The sequence below is a fragment of the Bufo gargarizans genome, chromosome 3, assembly GCF_014858855.1.
Source record: "Bufo gargarizans isolate SCDJY-AF-19 chromosome 3, ASM1485885v1, whole genome shotgun sequence".
Classification (NCBI taxonomy): domain Eukaryota; kingdom Metazoa; phylum Chordata; class Amphibia; order Anura; family Bufonidae; genus Bufo; species Bufo gargarizans.
This window is the reverse complement of record NC_058082.1, coordinates 508,222,158-508,240,698: the sequence shown is the minus strand read 5'-3', so window position 1 is coordinate 508,240,698 and position 18,541 is coordinate 508,222,158. Positions and strand designations below refer to the sequence as shown.

The window sequence follows — 18,541 nt, the reverse complement described above, 5'->3', positions numbered from 1 at the left end:
CACATGGAGCCATGTCTGCGGGCTCTAGTGACTGACTGGGGGTGAGAGAAGCCTCAGTTAGTTGCTGCAGCTCACTGCACTGTCTGAGCGTGAGCTACTGAAAGGGTGGACATCCCTGTGTCCGTCCAGGCCCTGGGCCAGACTATCCAGCCTAAAACTGGATGTCTGGCCACCCTACACAGAGGCCAAAAATGCATGCCATTTGCCATGCCAAATGCACTGCACTGACTAAAAGGACCTGTCCACACGGCAGAATTTGCCACTGGAATTTTGCTGCAGACGCTGGGCCCAAATTCCACTGGCGAACGCATGATGTCTGACTCAATGGGAGTTGTAGTGACCCTGCACTACCATTCCTACATCCTGCTACTTATTGCTTCGGAATTTAACCCTTGGGATCGACAGTATCCAGGTAGGAGCACCGTGACACACACAGAAACTATTAAGGCTGCACCACACCACTCAACACTCCTAAAAAACCTAGGACATCGGCCCTGGGGGGGTGGCACGTTGCAGAGGTAGTACTGCAGTTCACTGGTCGACCGTTTAAAACTGATACTGTCCTCTCTTGGTGCAGTGTCTGTACAGACACCTTTTGAATCTGCTGCAGATGTCCGCTTGTGGTTTAGCTCCATTCAGTGGAGCTCAGCTGCGAACAGGTCCACAGCATTTAAAGTAATTTTGACAGGGTCAAAATCTGCTGTGTGAACGGACCTTAAGGCTGGGTTCACACCTGAGCGTTTTACAGCGCGTTCAAACGCGCTGTAAAACTCTCAACACATGAAAACCAATGCTTCCCTATAGGAATGGTTCTCACCTGGGCGTTTTACAGCGCGTACGATCGCGCTGTAAAACGCCTGACGCATAATCAAGTACTTGAGCTTCTTTTGGGCGTTTTGACGCGCGTTTGTGGCCATAGGACACTGCAGTCAATCACACAAACGCGCGTCAAACGCGCGTTTACTATTAAAAAAAACGTGCATAAAAACGCGCGACAAAAACGTGCGTAAAACGCGCGTTTGAGAAACGCTCAGGTGTGAACCCAGCCTAAAGGGTTTCTACTACTTCGGTTGCACATATTTAGCTGTCAGACACTAGCGATCCGCTAGTGTCTGCTCTGCCCAACCATCCTAATATAATTGCTTTTGGGGCAGCCGTTTTGCTAAAAAAATAACTTTTATTAATATGCTAATGAGCCTCTAGGTGCTATGGGGGCGTCATTAGCACCTAGAGGCTCCGTCTACCTTCAGAAACTGCCGCCGCCGAGCGCGTCCCTCCAGCCCGCCCATCTCCTCCTGAATGCGATCCTCCTTGTGAGCGTATGTATTCTGCGCATGCGCAGTGAATGTCTGACCGCTTCCTTGCTCAGACATCTCCACTGCGCCTGCGCGATGACGCCATAGTGCTCCGAGGAACAGGCGCAGTGGAGATGTCTGAGCAGGGAAGCTGTCAGACATTCACTGCACATGCGCCGAATACAGGCGCTCACAAGGAGGATCGCATTCAGGAGGAGATGGGCGGGCTGGAGGGACGCGCTGGGCGGCGGCAGTTTCTGAAGGTAGACGGAGCCTCTAGGTGCTAATGACGCCCCCATAGCACCTAGAGGCTCATTAGCATATTAATAAAAGTTCTTTTTTTAGCAAAACGGCTGCCCCAAAAGCAATTATATTAGGATGGTTGGGCAGAGCAGACACTAGCGGATCGCTAGTGTCTGACAGCTAAATATGTGCAACCGAAGTGGTAGAAACCCTTTAATAGGATCTGGTTTCCATTAGAAAACCCAGCCTTTTTCCTGACAAGAAATCATAGCACGCTGACTTATTTTGTCCTATATGATGAATCCTGTACAGATTTGGGTGAATCCCTCCATCAGTCAGAACATACTTGCTCTTTGAGTGTAACATATGGAGGTCTTGTTTTCTAGATAATACTTGAGAGGATAAGAGCTTACCCATCGATTGCCCTCTTGCTGCCAACAGGAAAGGGACCCAGGATGCGTCATTTTGCACCAAAATTGCACCACAATTCTTGCATAAAAATCTGTCTCACAGTAAGCCAACCAGTAATTGGTATAGAGCAGGGATGCCCAACCTGCGGCCCTCCAGTTGTTGCAAAACTACAACTCCCAGCATACATGGACAGCTTACAGCTATCGGCCTACAGCAGGGCATAGAGGGAGTTGTAGTTTTGCAACAGCTGGAGGGCCGCAGGTTCAGCATCCCTAGTATAGAGTCTGAGAAAAGTGTTTCTCCCTGCACCACATTCATCATCCAGCCTGAGCACTGTGATAAATCCAGCCGGTCTTAGCTTACACCATCTGCAGGATTAGTAGTTATTCCCTCCTGATAATTTCCTTGTATAGTATATTTAGTACAGTATAAATGTGATTGTAGTTAGGGGCCAACGACCCATGAGGCTTGGAGACCAGGTTTATTGTGACATTTCATCAATGAACTATGGAGTGCAACACACACTCTTCAGGGTCATCTTTAATATTGATTGGGCCCTGGGCAAGAATTTACTTGGGCCCCCTGGATCCCGCCTTCCCACGCCCAAGCATGCCGTTGCCACGATCTTTGTTGCCTGCGCTATGCCAAGTCCGCCCCGTGTCTGCAATAATAATGTTTGATGTCTGCAATAATGATGTCTGAATAAAGAAGCTACTTTTTTGGCGAGTGCCGCCCACATTTGTGGCAGAGCACCATCTATAGTGAGGAAAATCCGGCATCGGAGGTTTTTTATGTCTTGGGAGAAAGTTTTGGCCAGTGCCACCCAGTTGTGCTCTTTAGAAAATTTGACTTTCTGAATTCAGACATTAGTGCCGGCCGCACTACCGATCATCCAATGCCAAACAAATCTATCTCCTGATTATATCAACTTTTTGAGGTCCAAAGTCAGATCACACCAAAGATGGCTGCTGGCTTTTATTGAAACCATCGTTGCCGCTATAGGTCTAAAGGAGGCTACCCACTACCACACCATTACCTACCAGACATTGCACCAGCCATGTATATGATGTCTGTGACCACTACATCAGTACCCAGCTTCACAAACCTTGACCAACCACAGCTGCATGCGAGTAAGGTAAAGGCTGATAACCCTTGGGTCTTTTCCAGACTGTGGTCCATTAAACGCAGCTCAATTTTAACAGTTCACACAGTTCATACAGGTTTAGCAACTTGAGAGCAGTGGGTCAAGGTAAGAAGGAAGACATAAATGGAGGATGTCAAGGTAAGAAGGAAGAGTAAGGGTCCATTCACACGTCCGTTGTTACTTTCCTGATCTGTTCTGTTTTTTGCTGAACAGATCTGGACCAGATCTGGATCCATTCATTTTCAATGGGTCCTGAAAAAAAATCTGACATTGTGCTGTCCGTTTTTTTTCAGGACCCATTGAAAATGAATGGGTCCAGATCTGGTGCAGATCTGTTCCGCAAAAAACGGAACAGATCAGGAAACAAACAACGGACGTCTGAATGGACCCTTAAGTGGAGTCCATCACAGAGAAAGACATGAACCCAAGGGGTCAAAGTAAGAAGAAAGACAAGTGGAGGATGTTAAGGTAAAGAGGAAGACATGACTGATAGGGGTCAAGCTAAGGAGGAAGACTTACATTAGAGAGGAATACATAAGTGCAGGTGGTTAAGATAAGAATAAATCTCTTATATATATAAAAAAGAGTTTCTGTCTGTTTGTCTAGATGTCTGTCTGTCTGGACGTTCTTTATGCGCGAACAAACGACTGGACCGATCTTCACCAAATTTGGCACACAGGTACATCAGGTGTCCGGGAAGGTTTTAGACCGTGTCTCAGCTCTCTAGGACGTTCCTGAGATATTCCCCAAAAATGACCTGCATTAGCCAGTAGAAGCTAGCTAGCCTTTCACTTAAATCCAAACTGCCATTTACACGGTCACATGTCCCTTATTAGCCAATAGAAGCTGGCAGGTCCTACTCCAGGTTGCCATAACAACTGATCACAGGTTTTAGCAGTTTGCAGGTCCTTAAATATTCAGTCATATGACGTATGACGGCACAACTACACTGCTACATGCATGGGCCACTATTAAACTGACAGGCTGCTGTGGAGTTCACTGATAAAGGGGCGGGCATTGTGGAGGTCTCTGTGGAGGTCACTGTTAAAGGGGCCGACACTGTGGAGGTCACTGTTAAAGGGGCGAGCACTGTTAAAGGGGTGGGCACTGTTGAGGTCACTGTTAAAGAGGCGGGTACTGTGGAGGTCTCTGTTAAAGGGGCGGGCACTGTGGATATCACTGTTAAAGGGGCAGGCACTGAGGAGGTCACTGTTAAAGATGCGGGCACTGTAGAGGTCACTGTTGTTAAAGGGGTGGACACTGAGGAAGTCACTGTTAAAGGGGCGGGCACTGTGAAGGTCACCGTTAAAGGGGCGGACACTATGAAGGTCACTGTTAAGGGTGGTCAATGTTAAAGGGGTGTGCTGTCATGACCATGGTTATGGTCGTGACTCCTTGGGAGCCGCACGCAGTTGCCCGCGGTCTGGGTGTTGTTTCAACCGCAGCTGGGGGCACTTAGTTGTTTGCCTCAAGTGCGGTTGCCACAGACAACAGGTATGCGTGCGGTTGCCTCTGGCTTTGTGTGTGTGTTTGTGTGCACTTTCCTTGTCTGGTGTGCACGAGGTTTGTGTAGGTGTGCACTGTGACACTTCCCTTCACTTGTGGCTGCCCGAGGCAACGTGTTGTATTGTGTACATGTGGTGGCAATGTCTCGGCCTTCTGGCTGACTTTCAGGACACGGTTGCCACGCATGTCGTTGCCTGTGTAATTGTGTGCGTATTTCCCTTTAAGTTGCTGTCTTCCCTTCCCTGGTGTGAGAAGGGTTAATTCTCTTCCTAGACTGTGAGCACTGGGTGTGTCTGTGTGGGTGTGGCTACATGGGCTATTTAGCCACTGCTGAGAGTAGTAGTCAGAGGGGTACTTCAGCCATGGTCTGCTGGAGTCATCCTCCTACTTTATACCATCTGCCAGTGAGGGCCACCCTTGTGGTCATAAATGTTGTTATGTGATGTTAAGTTTATGTTTATGTGGTGTCGATGGTGTTGATATTGCAGCTATGGTTCTGGCTTGCTGTGTGTTTATGTGTGCTGTGTCCTTTTATGTCTGTGTGTGGATTCAGGGATCCAGTCAGTGTGTCTGTGGCAGGTAGAGGTGGAAGTCTTTCACTCTCCTGCCATATCCATAGTCTGTTTATGTTTATATCCCCTTGCAGCTTGGCCAGTTTAGACTCCTGTTTCTCCGCATCCAGGAGGAACAGGTGGTCTACCCAGCTCCTAGTTCAGGGATCGGCAGAGGGTGAGTAGGGATCCGAGGTTCCTGAGCATGAGCCCTCCTACCTTCAAGGTCGGCTCATGCAGCTAGGAGTCAGGGTCGGATTAGGGATGCGTTAGGAGGTGACCTGCTCCCTTATTCTGTTGTCCTGGCCAAGCAGCGACTAACATGTCGCGGCATCGCACGGCTGAGGGTTTTCCCCATCCTCAGCCGTGACATGGGCACTGTGAAAGTCACTTTTAAAGGGGTGGTCAATTTTAAAGGGGCAGGCACTGTGGAGGTCACTGTTAAAGGGGAAGGTACTGTGGAGGTTACTGTTAAAGGGACGGACTCTGTAAAGGTCACTGTTAAAGGGGTGGTAACTATTAAAGGGACAGGCACTGTGGAAGTCACTGTTAAAGGGGCGGGCACTGTGGAGGTCACTGTTAAAGGGGCAGTCACTGTTAAAGGGGCAGGCATTGTGGAGGTCACTCTGGAGGTCACTGTTAAAGGGGCGGACACTGTGGAGGTCACTATTAAAGGGGCGGGCACTGTGGAGGTCTCTGTTAAAGGGGCAGGCACTGTGAAGGTCACTGTTAAAGGGGCGGCCACTATGAAGGTCACTGTTAAAGGGGTGGGCACTGTAAAAGGGGCGGGCACTGTGGAGGTCACAATTAAAGGGGTGGTCACTTTTAAAGTGGCGAGCACTGTGGAGGTCACTGTTAAAGGGACACGCACTGTGCAGGTCACTGTTAAAGATGCAGTCACTATTAAAGGGGTGGGCACTGTGGAGGTCAATGTTAAAGGGACGACCACTGTGGAGGTCAATGTTAAAGGGGCGGCCACTGTGGAGGTCAATGTTAAAGGGGCGGCCACTGTGGAGGTCAATATTAAAGGGGCGGCCACTGTGGAGGTCAATGTTAAAGAGGCGGGTACTATAGAGGTCACTGTTATCGGGGATTCTGTTGATATCTTTTTAGGACACAGGAAAACATGAAATGAAATAGATTAAATATACCCATGCGAAACCGGGTCCTTCTGCTAGTACTGTATATAAGTGGAGGATGTAAAGTTAAGGAGGAAGAAATAGGTAGAAGGGATCAAGGTAAGGAGGCAGAAGTAATCAGAAGGGGTCAAGGTAAGGAGGAAGACATCAGTGCAGTGGGTCACAGTAAGGCCTCATGCACACGACCGTGGTGTGTTTAGCGGCGGCCCGTGCAGACCCCAAAAACGGTCGTGTGCATGAGGCCTAAGGAGAATGACATGAGAAGAGGAGGTCAAATTAATGAAAAAGACATAAGTAGATGGTGGAGGAATACATGAGTGGGTGGTTGGGTTGAGGGTGAAAAAAATAATTGGGTTTGAGAAGATATCAATGAGCAAAACAGCTATTTATCCATTACTACTGACAACCAGCCTCTATATCATGTGTGAGAGGTTGTCACAGCCCCACCCCTATTACTGACATCACTGATATTATAGTACTATCATTACATTGTGATCAGACATGAGATCCACACACCTTATACTACAGGAGCAGCTATTCCTCTATTACTGCTGACAACCAGCCTGTATATCATGTCTGAGAGGTTGTCACAGCCCCGCCCAAACTGTAATATTATGGGCCAGATTTATCCATCTTACTCCACTTTTACATATGTCCAAAGTCACTTTTGGCTAAGTCAGATTTATTAATGGTCCTTTAATACTGTGATAAATGTGGTTTGACGGTAGCAGTTTATCCTTCAGAAAGTGGCTTTCCAAAAGTCACACGTCTTTACTAAAAAGCCACATATTCTATTAACAAGTCGCATGAGATAAACATGGTCCTCACTGGAGTGAAATTGCGCAATTTGTTGCGACTGTTTTAAATTGTCGCAATAGTTAATCTGTCTAGAGATTCATTTACATAAGAAAACACGCCCACTTTCAAAAAACTTGCGAGCATAGCGCAGAGCCAATAAAAGTAGCAAATTTTTAGCAGTTTTAGCGATTGCGCAAAAATTTGCGGCTTTTTCACTCCATTATTTTGACTCGAGCTAATGATTAATCTGGCGTGTTTACCGTATATGATTAATTCTATGTAATGTGCGCTGTCATCTCTTTAGGAAACACTTGTCATGGGTGCGACTTCCCATTCCTCCGATAGTTGCACAGGTGATGTTTTACAGTTTGGACCGTAGTATTTGGTCTCCGGCGCTGATTTCCTCCCTGCACAAACAGCCTTATCTCTCATGATGCAGAAGATCGGAAATCTGGAATATTCTGCCCACATACACCGTGTTGACTGTGTACTTATAGGACAGGATTGTGATGCATTAGAGTCCCAGTCCCAGTTCAGTTTTATTCAATGAGTTACACAGGATGAGGAAAATAGCGCCACACCTGTCCATGGGTGGCGTCTGGTATTGCAGCGCAGTGTAAAGTGAATGGGACAGAGCGAGATGCAGAGAACTTCCACTTTGTAACTTGAACAAGGTGGAATTTCAGGTCATGTTCATTGCTGCGGCACCCCTGCTTTCTAATCCCTTCCTCGTCCATTTGTCATGTCGCACATTCCTCCTGATACGCCCCCCCACCTTCCATTTGTAATCTGTCATTTCGCACTTTCTTCCTGTCCCATTGAGAGGAGCTGTGAATATAACAAGAGGGAGGAAGTGTGTGTTGTGTGCAGCGGGGGAGGGATGTGTTGTAGGCACACAGCCCTGGAGCAGGGGGGGTAACCTCCATTATAATTAGGATTATTATTGCTCCTGTCCTTTGCGTCCCCTGTCCAGCCGGTTACACATGTAATGGGTCACTGATGACGAAACGAGCGGAAATGGCGATCATTAGCGATTAATAATATGTTACTGTAACAGCATTTACCACCGGTGTAAATTTGTTTCATCAGACCTGACCGGTCGGGGACTTGCTTTACTTGTTTGTTTTATTATTATTATTTTTTGCTGGATTAACCCTTTGAGGGAACACAATTGCAGCAGTGCGGATCAGCGATATTTCACAAGCAGTCCCCCCCTTACCTACTTAACTACCTCTTAACTACTTCTTTCGCTCCGTACTTGCGGGCTTCCCAGGTGCAAGTTCGTTGCGCAATCCCGTCGGCACTTGCTCCTGCGAGACCTGTCGTGGGAGTTCACAGGGTCTCGCGGGTTTGCGCAATGAACTCACGCCTGGACAGCACGCAACTATGGAGCGAAAGAAGTATGACATTGAGCGCAGCCGCACTTAACATATAGGGAGGGCCCGTCGCCGCACTTAAAAAAATAACTTGTGGGGCTGAATAAGCAGCTGCCTTGGGCCCCCCAGGAGAAACTGGACCCGGGGCAGCTGCCCCTTTTGCCCCGCGTTAGACGGCCCTGACGCTCTTACCTCTTCATACTGTGTAGCCCACTGGTCGTAAAACTGTAGCTTTTCCAAGACAGAACAGTCTTTGTGAGCAGCCGCTATCACATCCCTGACTTCTTGCAGCCTTTTACCACAGTCGGCCATGTTTTTAGACTTTCAAATGATGCATCTCTCTTCCTTATAGACGTGTAGCAAAAAATGATCTGCAAAAGAAAAAATTATGATTGTATTAAAGTTAAAGAGGTTCTCTAAGACCAGGAATCAATTTTGATATTGCCAGGCAGGGTGCAAGGACTAAAAAAGCCTTACCTGTCACAAGCTCCCTTCTCCTCTGCTTCCCACTGGACCAGAAGTATCACGTGCCACCTATGGACACATCTCTCTGCTGTTGGCCAATCAATGGCCTCATAGGTGATGTGTGCAGGCAGGGCATGACTACTACCACCCCTAAGGCCACTGATTGGTGATGTGCATGTAGATGGCATGTCACCCTGCCTGGCAATGTCAAAAGGTTTTTTCAATTTTGGAGAACCCCTTTAAATGGATGCTGTATGTGTGTTCTCTATCAATTACAATAGGAAGATCATGTTCACTCCCTCAGGAATGTGAGGAATATTTTAAATGTATGACGTAATATCTGTCCATATGCCCTTATGGGAAATATGGACGCCACAGAGAAGGTTCCCATTCTCAGAATCACCCTCTATTAGCCAGCGTGGAAGAAAGGCTAATAAAGAGCACCATTTGCTCTCGGAGACTTGGCCCATCCATGTATTACACGTTTGACCATTGAGAGGTTGCCGCTGGGCAAATCTAACCGGACGTCTTTCTGGAGTGCAGTTTCTGCCCTGGCTGACTCAGCCTGGACATTACATGGTTGCTCATTCATGTAACACCACATTTTGGCTGCAGGGGAAATATGTGTCCAAATAAAACCTTCAGGACTGCAGAGATCAGCTGATTCCAAGGCTGGCAATCATTTTTTTTTAGACAATCCCTTAAACAGAAGGTCAGTTTCTGTGACTTAAAATCAGCTCCATACATCTGAAAGGGGATTGCATATGCTTGCCCCCAAAACAACCCCATGTAGATGAATGGAACAGCACTTTACAGTGAGCCCCTGCGGAGCCGGTGCAGAGGATGGGAGTGGTAGTCGTCCTGATAAGATGTGTCATGGTGTACTCCCTCGGGCCATCGTACCCTGGGGTTTGGTGCAGTGATAAGGTGAAGTGAAGGAATCAGGCAGATGTAGAAGAACAACAAACATTTTTCTTTACTGAGTGCAAAAGGATGAATTAGAGTACATCCAACTATTGTCTATACAAGGTGCAATGTCTATTGCCCCAGATGATGAGGTATGGTGGCAGACAAGATTGCAGACAATAGCACTCAAGGGTGGTATTTCTTTCTGAACTGATTTCCCTTCGCTAACAGCAATAAGCTGGCACATGTGGCTATAGGTGTCCACTTGCGAAATGCAGGCTATTGAGTGTGACTGTCCCGAGCTGTGGTGATGGGTGTCTTAACTTGTTATCCCCTCACCTGCAGAGTAGTCTGTATAGCTGTAGTGCTGTTCACTCAGCTGACTGTAAATGCTGTAGCTTGCAGATCTTATGTGGACTAGGACCCTGCAGTCTCCCTGGAGTAGTGGTCCTCACAGACGAGCTGTATCTCTCGTCCCAAAGGCCCTTGGAGTGGGAGCAGATGGATGTTCTCCTTCACTCCATGATTGCTAAGCTAACTCTGGAACAATCTAGAATCCCCCCTCCTGGGAGGAAGCAGGACTAATGTTGGGCGCAAATATTTGAATAGCAAATATTAATCGCGAATATCGGCAGTTCAAGAATTTGCGAATATTTAGAATATAGTGATATATATTCATAATTTTGAATATTCTAGATTTTTTTTTTCATCGGTGACCTCCTTTCTTGCTTGTGGGCCATTGAGAAGGCTGCAATGTCTTTGTCATAGCTTAGCAACATCCCTAGCAACCAATAGGAAATTTGCCTACCCCTTAGGCCTCATGCACACGACCGTTGTGTGCATCCGTGGCCGTTGTGCCGTTTTCCGTTTTTTTTCGCGGACCCATTGACTTTCAATGGGTCCGTGGAAAAATCGGAAAGTGCACCGTTTTGCAGCCGAGACCGTGATCCGTGTATCTTGTCCGTCAAAAAAATAAGACCTGTCCTATTTTTAGGACGGACAACGGTTCACGGACCCATTCAAGTCAATGGGTCCGTGAAAGAACACGGATGCACACAAGATCCGTGATCCGTGGCCGTAGGTTACTTTCATACAGACGGATCCGAAGATCCGTCTGCATAAAAGCTTTTTCAGAGCTGAGTTTTCACTTCGTGAAAACTCAGATCCGACAGTATATTCTAACACAGAGGTGTTCCCATGGTGATGGGGACGCTTCTAGTTAGAATATACAACAAACTGTGTACATAACTGCCCCCTGCTGCCTGGCAGCACCCGATCTCTTACAGGGGGCTGTGATCAGTACAATTAACCCCTCAGGTGCTGCACCTGAAGGGGTTAATTGTGCGTATCATAGCCCCCTGTAAGAGATCCGGGGCTGCAAGGCAGCAGGGGGCAGACCCCTCTCCCTCCCCGGTTTAAATTTCATTGGTGGCCAGTGCGTCCCCCCCTCCCTCCCTCTATTGTAATAATAACATTAATGGCACAGTGTGCACCCCCCCCGGCCGCCCCCCTTCCTCCCTCTATTGTATTATTACGTTGGTGGCAGTGTGCGGCCTCCCCCGACCCCCCCCTCCCTCTATTGCATTAATAACATTGGTGGCAGTGTGCGGCCTCCCTCTCCCCAAGCCCCCCCCCGATCATTGGTGGCAGCGGAGTTCCGATCAGAGTCCCAGTTTAATCGCTGGGGCTCCGATCGGTAACCATGGCAACCCCAGGACGCTACTGCAGTACTGGTTGCAATGGTTACTTAGCAATAGTAGAAGCATCATACTTACCTGCTGGCTGCTGCGATGTCTGTGTCCGGCCGGGAGCTCCTCCTACTGGTAAGTGACAGCAATGCGCCGCACAGACCTGTCACTTACCAGTAGGAGGAGCTCCCGGCCGGACAGAGACAGTGCAGCAGCCAGCAGGTAAGTATGATGCTTCTACTATTGCTAAGTAACCATGGCAACCAGGACTGCAGTAGCGTCCTGGGGTTGCCATGGTTACCGATCGGAGCCCCAGCGATTAAACTGGGACTCCGATTGGAACTCCGCTGCCACCAATGATGGGGGGGGGGGTTGGGGAGAGGGGAGGCCGCACACTGCCACCAATGTTAATAATGCAATAGAGGGAGGGAGGGGGGGCCGGGGGAGGACGCACACTGGCCACCAATGATATTCAAACTGGGGAGGGGGGGGGTCTGCTGCCTGATCTCTTACAGGGGGCTATGATACGCACAATTAACCCCTTCAGGTGTGGCACCTGAGGGGTTAATTGTGCTGATCACGGCCCCCTGTAAGAGATCGGGTGCTGCCAGGCAGCAGGGGGCAGTCATGTACACAGTTTGTAGTATATTCTAACTAGAAGCGTCCCCATCACCATGGGAACGCCTCTGTGTTAGAATATACTGTCGGATATGAGTTTTCACGATGTAACTCATATCCGACAGTATATTCTAACATAGAGACGTTCCCATGGTGATGGGGACGCTTCAAGTTAAAATATACCATCGGATTGGAGAAAACTCCGATCCGATGGTATAAAAGAGACTCCAGACTTTACATTGAAAGTCAATGGGGACGGATCCGTTTGCAATTGCACCATATTGTGTCAACGTCAAACGGATCCATCCCCATTGACTTGCATTGTAATTCAGGACTGATCCGTTTGGCTCCGCACGGCCAGGCGGAAACCAAAACAACTTTTTTTTCATGTCCGTGGATCCTCCAAAAATCAAGGAAGACCCACGGACGAAAAAACGGTCACGGATCACGGACCTACGGACCCCGTTTTTGCGGTCCGTGAAAAAAAACCTGTCGTGTGCATGAGGCCTTACTATATAAGAACCTCCACAGCAGCCCTTGTATGCAGTATTTTGCAGATCATCTGAGAGAGACAACAGTGTTATTGCTGTGCTTCTGCTTTCCTGTGTCATTACATTAGATAGTTAGTTAGCTTATATATATATAATACAGATAGTTAGTGGGAGATAGGTTCTGCTGTCCATATATACATACAGACATAGTGCTGTGATGTCACCAGTTCCCAACAATACATAGTGCACCAATCACTAATAAGTAGTCAGACCTGTTAAAATGTGAAGTTGCACATATTGCGCCAAAATATTTGCATCATTAGTGCCGATTTTGCAATCCCGAATATATTAGAGCGCTCTAACTGCATATAAAGCTATTGTAATGTTCTGCCGTGCCAACCATTTTCTCCAGTCTTAGGAAACTTCTAGCAGCTTGAAAAATGCAGCTATAGTGACCCACGCCTGTTTTTTGCGCGCATTACACGAATATTACATTGCCGATTTTTTACGATCAAGAAAATAATCTCGAATTTGCAAATATATGACGAATTTTCTACCAAATATTCACGAAATATCACAAATTTGAATATTGCCCCTGCCGCTCATCACTAAGCAGGACTACCCCAGCTCTACCAATAGGGAAGGAAACAGAATGGTAAATGTAATTCCTAAGGTCAACCATACCTTACCATTGCTGAAACATACGGCAGATACATAACGTAGCATGACATTATTACAAAATATACAAGCAATTGCAGATACCCCTAGGTCTAGGGAAAGTTTCTGCAACAAAATCTGCCGTATGTGAATGTACCCTTGTGGAAATACTTATCCCGCCTGAAAATGGCTTTTAAGAAGATCACAGCATCCTAGATATTAGAACTATGTATTATTTAGTAGTCAGTATCCTTGCCTATGAAGTTCACATATCAGATGAGATGACACATACTATATGTTCCTGGAGCTACAAGCTGAAGTGCCTGCCGTTTGTTTTCCTAGAAGGCCAGATCTCTCAGCACCACATTACACATGTATGGAACTAGAAGACCAGGGGCCCATGTGAAGTCATGCAATGCATTAGGTAAATGGCTATTTATCACCTGAAGACACTGAGCGCATGAATTCCTTTCACCCGCAGTACATTGTCGTGTGGAGACATTCCTAGCTGCATTAGGTAGAATTAACAGTTAGAAATAATTAGCTGGACAATTTATTTTATTCACATACATTGTAGGTTTCTCAATGACCCTCAGTCATTTTGACAGGCAAATCAGTGCAAATGTAAAATTTGTTAGGAAGCCCCATGCCACCCCTGGGAGGAGAGGTGGACATACCATATGTTGCAGTTGCATGGGGGCCCAGTAGGCAAGGGGGCCACTGCTACCTTAGAAACAGCTTCCTACTGTGTATTAGATTTTATGTAAGAGACTAAGCTAAATAATTCCATGGGTTGGGTGGGGGGTTATTGAGCTATTCGAAAGCTAGCTGCCATCTATTCTTCTTGCACAAGTGCCTTCTGATGTCTGTGTCGACCCTGCCTGGGACCAAGAGCTCTCCTGACTCAGCAACATATGGGAGATGTGCATGTGAGAGCCATACACATCCATGAACACGTCACCACAGCATGTGTGTGGTAGAAGTCTCTTTGGCCCCCTAAGCTGGCGGAGGCACCACAGCATGTGTGTGGTAGAAGTCTCTTTGGCCCCCTAAGCTGGCGGAGGCACCCCTGCATGTGTCAAGGGAATATTTGGCAACTACTCTCTTTCTTTTCTTCTGTACTTTCCAGTTGCTTTCTAATAGACCATTCCACCATACAATCCTAGCCAGGCCTAAATTAATTGTAATAGTTGCAGGTGAATTGTGATCAGACTGCCCCGGGCTGTACACTTTCATGCTGTTCTTCGGCCTCCTTTGTGTTTCCATTTCTCTTGGTGCCCCTGTCCCACCATATTTGTATGGTTATTTTCCTTAAAGGGGTATTCCAGCACAATTTTTTTCCCCCCAGGTTAGACATATTATAAATAAAAAAATAGAACTGATATCCACTTCACCCATCCCCCACCACTGCAGTTCAGATGGTGCTGCACTCTGCTTTCTGCTTCTGTCTTGACATGGCAGGAAACAGCTGGGATTGTCCCCAGCCTATCACTGGTGATAGGAGCAGGAAGTGAAGTGCAGCAGGGACCCTGGCACCACCGTTATGGCAGTGCATGGGTGAGGTGAGAATTTTTTCTATTTTCTTCCTCCTGGGGGCCCTTCCAAACCAAAAGATCTGATGCTCTCAGTATTAATTAATACTAGGAATATCTGGTACTTATGCACCTGGCTGGCAGAAGAAAGTGCCCTCCTGCTTTCACATGTATTGTCGTCCTCAGAGTAGTGATAGAGTTGAATGCTGTGGCCGGGGCGGCAGTATTTTGTGCTGCACTGTGTATTTGGTTCTGCTGGGGCAGTATTTAGTGTTGCACTGTGTATTTGGTTCTGCAGAGGTGGTATTTTGCTGGCCCCGCCTACTTTTCTTAGCCCTGCCTACTGTCAATTTGGACCCATCTACAACATGGGGCCACTTTTAGTTATTTTTTTTCCAGGGCCACTTTAAATTCCTAGTCTGCCCCTGTAAAGAAGCCAGGTATTATTAGAAGGCAAAAGAGCAGGAACTTGGTCTCACAACAGTGACTGTCCTTTTCTTTATGGTCCTGTGCTGAGATCTGTTCACATCATGTTTCCACATTTGGCGTATACACTGGGAACAGTATCCCTTTGGCTTTATCAGAATGTTTTAGTATAATTTATTTATTCACTGTATGAAATAGTGTAGTAGAACATAAAGAAAGTATGGTATAGGCTTATTTTTCAATGGGAGCCCCAAATGCCCCAAATATTATTCTACTTTCTTTATCATAAAGTATAGAAATCATTAATGCACGCTCAGTCATTTTCTTCTTCTATATGAAAACACGTTTATTTTCTATTATATTTGTTATGTTTGAATTATTAGCTTAATCATAAATCACCAGAAAGTGTACAGTATCTTCCTGTACAATAGCCAACCACCTGCCTTTTCCATGGGGCTCTGAAATAAATCTGAATACTGTCAGAATAAACCCTAGGCGACAGCAGTATACGTCATTTTACAATTTATTTATATTATGCTTTGCCACCTAATAATGTAGACAACGGTTTTAAACCATTTTACATTACATTTCATTTTGACCATAATTCTACAGCTGACTTTGAAACATTGAATGTGTCGGCAGATAAGAACCATTTGGCCCATCTAGTCTGCCCAATATACTGAATACTATGAATAGCCCCTGGGATAAAATGTGGTCACTATGTAAATACATAGGGGGACATTTATAATTCCCCTCATGCCAGTTTTCTGTCTTTAAAAAGTTGCAAAACCCAGTTTTGCGTTTTTTTGAGTGTCATTGCAACTTTTTTTTTTTTTTTTTACAAGTGTCTGGTATTTTTACGCCAGTTTCTGAAGAAGAGAGCATGATGAATGAAATCAACTACGAGTCGATTCTACCTGAACCAGAAGTGCTCCCATTGGCCTGAAGATCGGTGCAGGACATTCTGAGGTCTCCTACAACTCAAATTTTTCTCTTTTGTCTTTCAGTTAAAAAAATAAATAATTGTGTATAATTTAGTTTTTTTTACTTATATGATGGATCCAGCACTCTGTTTCTGCTCATCAGATGGATGAAAGGGAAAAGTTACAGAATTGTGAACAGAGCCTGTGTTAGACTCCTGACGGACTCCATGGACTACCTCGGTAGTATTCTGATTCTACAGGTTTCAAAGCTGAAATCTCTTAAATTTACCAGATGGATTGTCTGCACTAAGCTTGATCTGATGATTTACATTCTGGGAAGTGTAGGATTTCTACTATACTTGGTAGGGAAAACAAACCTTACCTATTTCCTGCTGCCTGTATAGCACCACCATATTCCTTAGTGCAGTACAGAGATTGCTATCAGAGATGACTTCACATCAGTCCCTGTGCCTAATGGGGCTCTAAATCAAATTTTCCTATCTCCTTAGGAAGTCGCTTAACGAAACCAGTATGTTTTTTTTTTTTTTTTTGTGTGTGGGAGGAAATTGGAGAACCCTGAGTAAACCCCAGTAGGCACGCATATGTCATCCTTGGTTGAATTCAAATCCAGGACCTTGTCATATAGTATTGTACAGGCTGTAACGTAGCATAAGTATAGCAATATATTTATAACAAGATATATATATATATATATATATGTATATGAAAAAATACTTGATAAAGGCTCTAGTGTTGAGCCGAAACGTTGCTTTTTTTCACCCTTATCTATGAGCCGAGCAGAAAGGATCCCTTTACTATAAGAAGAGTTGAGAATATTAATTTAGCCCCTTTAATGACCGCCAATTCAGTTTTTAACTGCCGTCATGAATGGGCATAATTCCAGGCTGCCACCTTTTTACAGAGGTCTAGAATAAGCGCTGCATGGGTCTCCCATGAAGCTGAGAGCAGGAGCAAGCTCCTGCTCTAACAGCACAGATTGCCAAACCCACCGATCGGAGATGTTCAACACCTTAGATGCTGCGGTCAATAGTGGCCACAGTATTTAAGTTGTTTAGAGGGAGGGCGCTCCCTTTGTCAGGCATCAGCACAATGTGAGGGAGATTGCGGGGTGCTAATGTCTCCTCATGGCAACTGGGGGCCTAATGTAGGCTGCCAGGTCTGCCTGCAGTTTATGTCTATTAGAAGCTCTGAGCCAGATGCTCAGCCTGATAGTGCCTGACAGTATCCCACTTAACAAAAGGGTTTGTATTGCGCAAAAGTAGTATTATACAGTATATACAGGTGAAACTCGAAAAATTTGAATATCGTGCAAAAAGTTCATTTATTTCAGTAATGCAACTTAAAAGGAATTGCATTAATGCAGCCTAAAATTAGAATATTGTGAAAAGGTTTAATATTCTAGGCTCAAAGTGTTACACACTAGTCAGCTAATTAATCCATACCCCCTGAGCAAAGGGGACCTGAGATTGTGACTTTGGGGTTTTCATAAGCTGTAAGCCATAATCATCCAAATTATAACAGATAAAGGCTTAAAATATCTCGCTTTGAATGTAATGAGTCTCTCATATATTAGTTTCACCTTAAGTTGCATTACTGAAATAAATGAACTTTGCACGATATTCTAATTTTTCGAGTTCACCTGTAGATTTAGTATCGCTATAATCGTACTGACCCAGAGAGTAAAGTTATTATGTTATTTATGGCGCAAAGCGAATGTCGCAAAAGTATTGCGGCAGTATAACTTGTCCCACAAAAAATAAGCGGAAAAATAGAAAATGTTATAGCTCTTGAAATGTGTCACGAGGATGTCAAGAGCCACGTCTGACTCTGTTATACCCGGGGTCAGGAAGTCGCAGCGGGTGGCTATATGCTCTATGTCTAAATATAGCGCTGTTACTCAATGGTAGCTTTCTGGGTTTGCCTTGCAATCCTTTTTGTCTCACTCAGGCACTCCCAACCTCCTTATATTCCCCTCTCCCACTTCTCTGGTTGCCAGATATAGAGCTTCCTGCCTGGACTTCTATACTGACCCACTGGAGCTGAGTTGCTGTTATCCCTGGTTGTTGTACCAGAGCATTACTCTCCGGATCCCTGTTGGTTGTTTGTGGTCGCCCACCTGGGACTATATGTTTTGTCAGTATTGTCTGTCCTCTCCCTAGTGTTTCCGTTTAGTGTTAGTGGTGCGGACTAGTGTTCCCACCGCCCTATTCACTACGTAGGGCTCATCTCAGGGAAAGCCAGGGTTTAGGCACGTGATCTGTGTACGGGTGAGAAACCCATCTAGGGACGTCGGGGCAGTCAGGTGCCAGCCTCAAGGTGAGTTAGGGGTCACCATCTTTCCCTCTCCCGTC

The 18,541-nt window shown here is 46.0% G+C and overlaps 1 protein-coding gene across 4 annotated transcripts in view; it reads right to left on the bottom strand.

Moving 5' to 3' along the window:
* METTL27 (methyltransferase like 27) overlaps positions 1 to 18,541 on the bottom strand; it is an 87,312-nt gene that overhangs the window by 54,058 nt on the left and 14,713 nt on the right. For all 4 annotated transcript variants that reach the window (XM_044283934.1, XM_044283931.1, XM_044283933.1 and 1 more), the window contains one exon: positions 8,656 to 8,834. In XM_044283934.1, coding sequence (XP_044139869.1) covers positions 8,656 to 8,775 — 120 coding nt within the window. In that variant the 5' untranslated portion in view covers positions 8,776 to 8,834. The remainder of the gene's footprint in view (positions 1 to 8,655; positions 8,835 to 18,541) is intronic.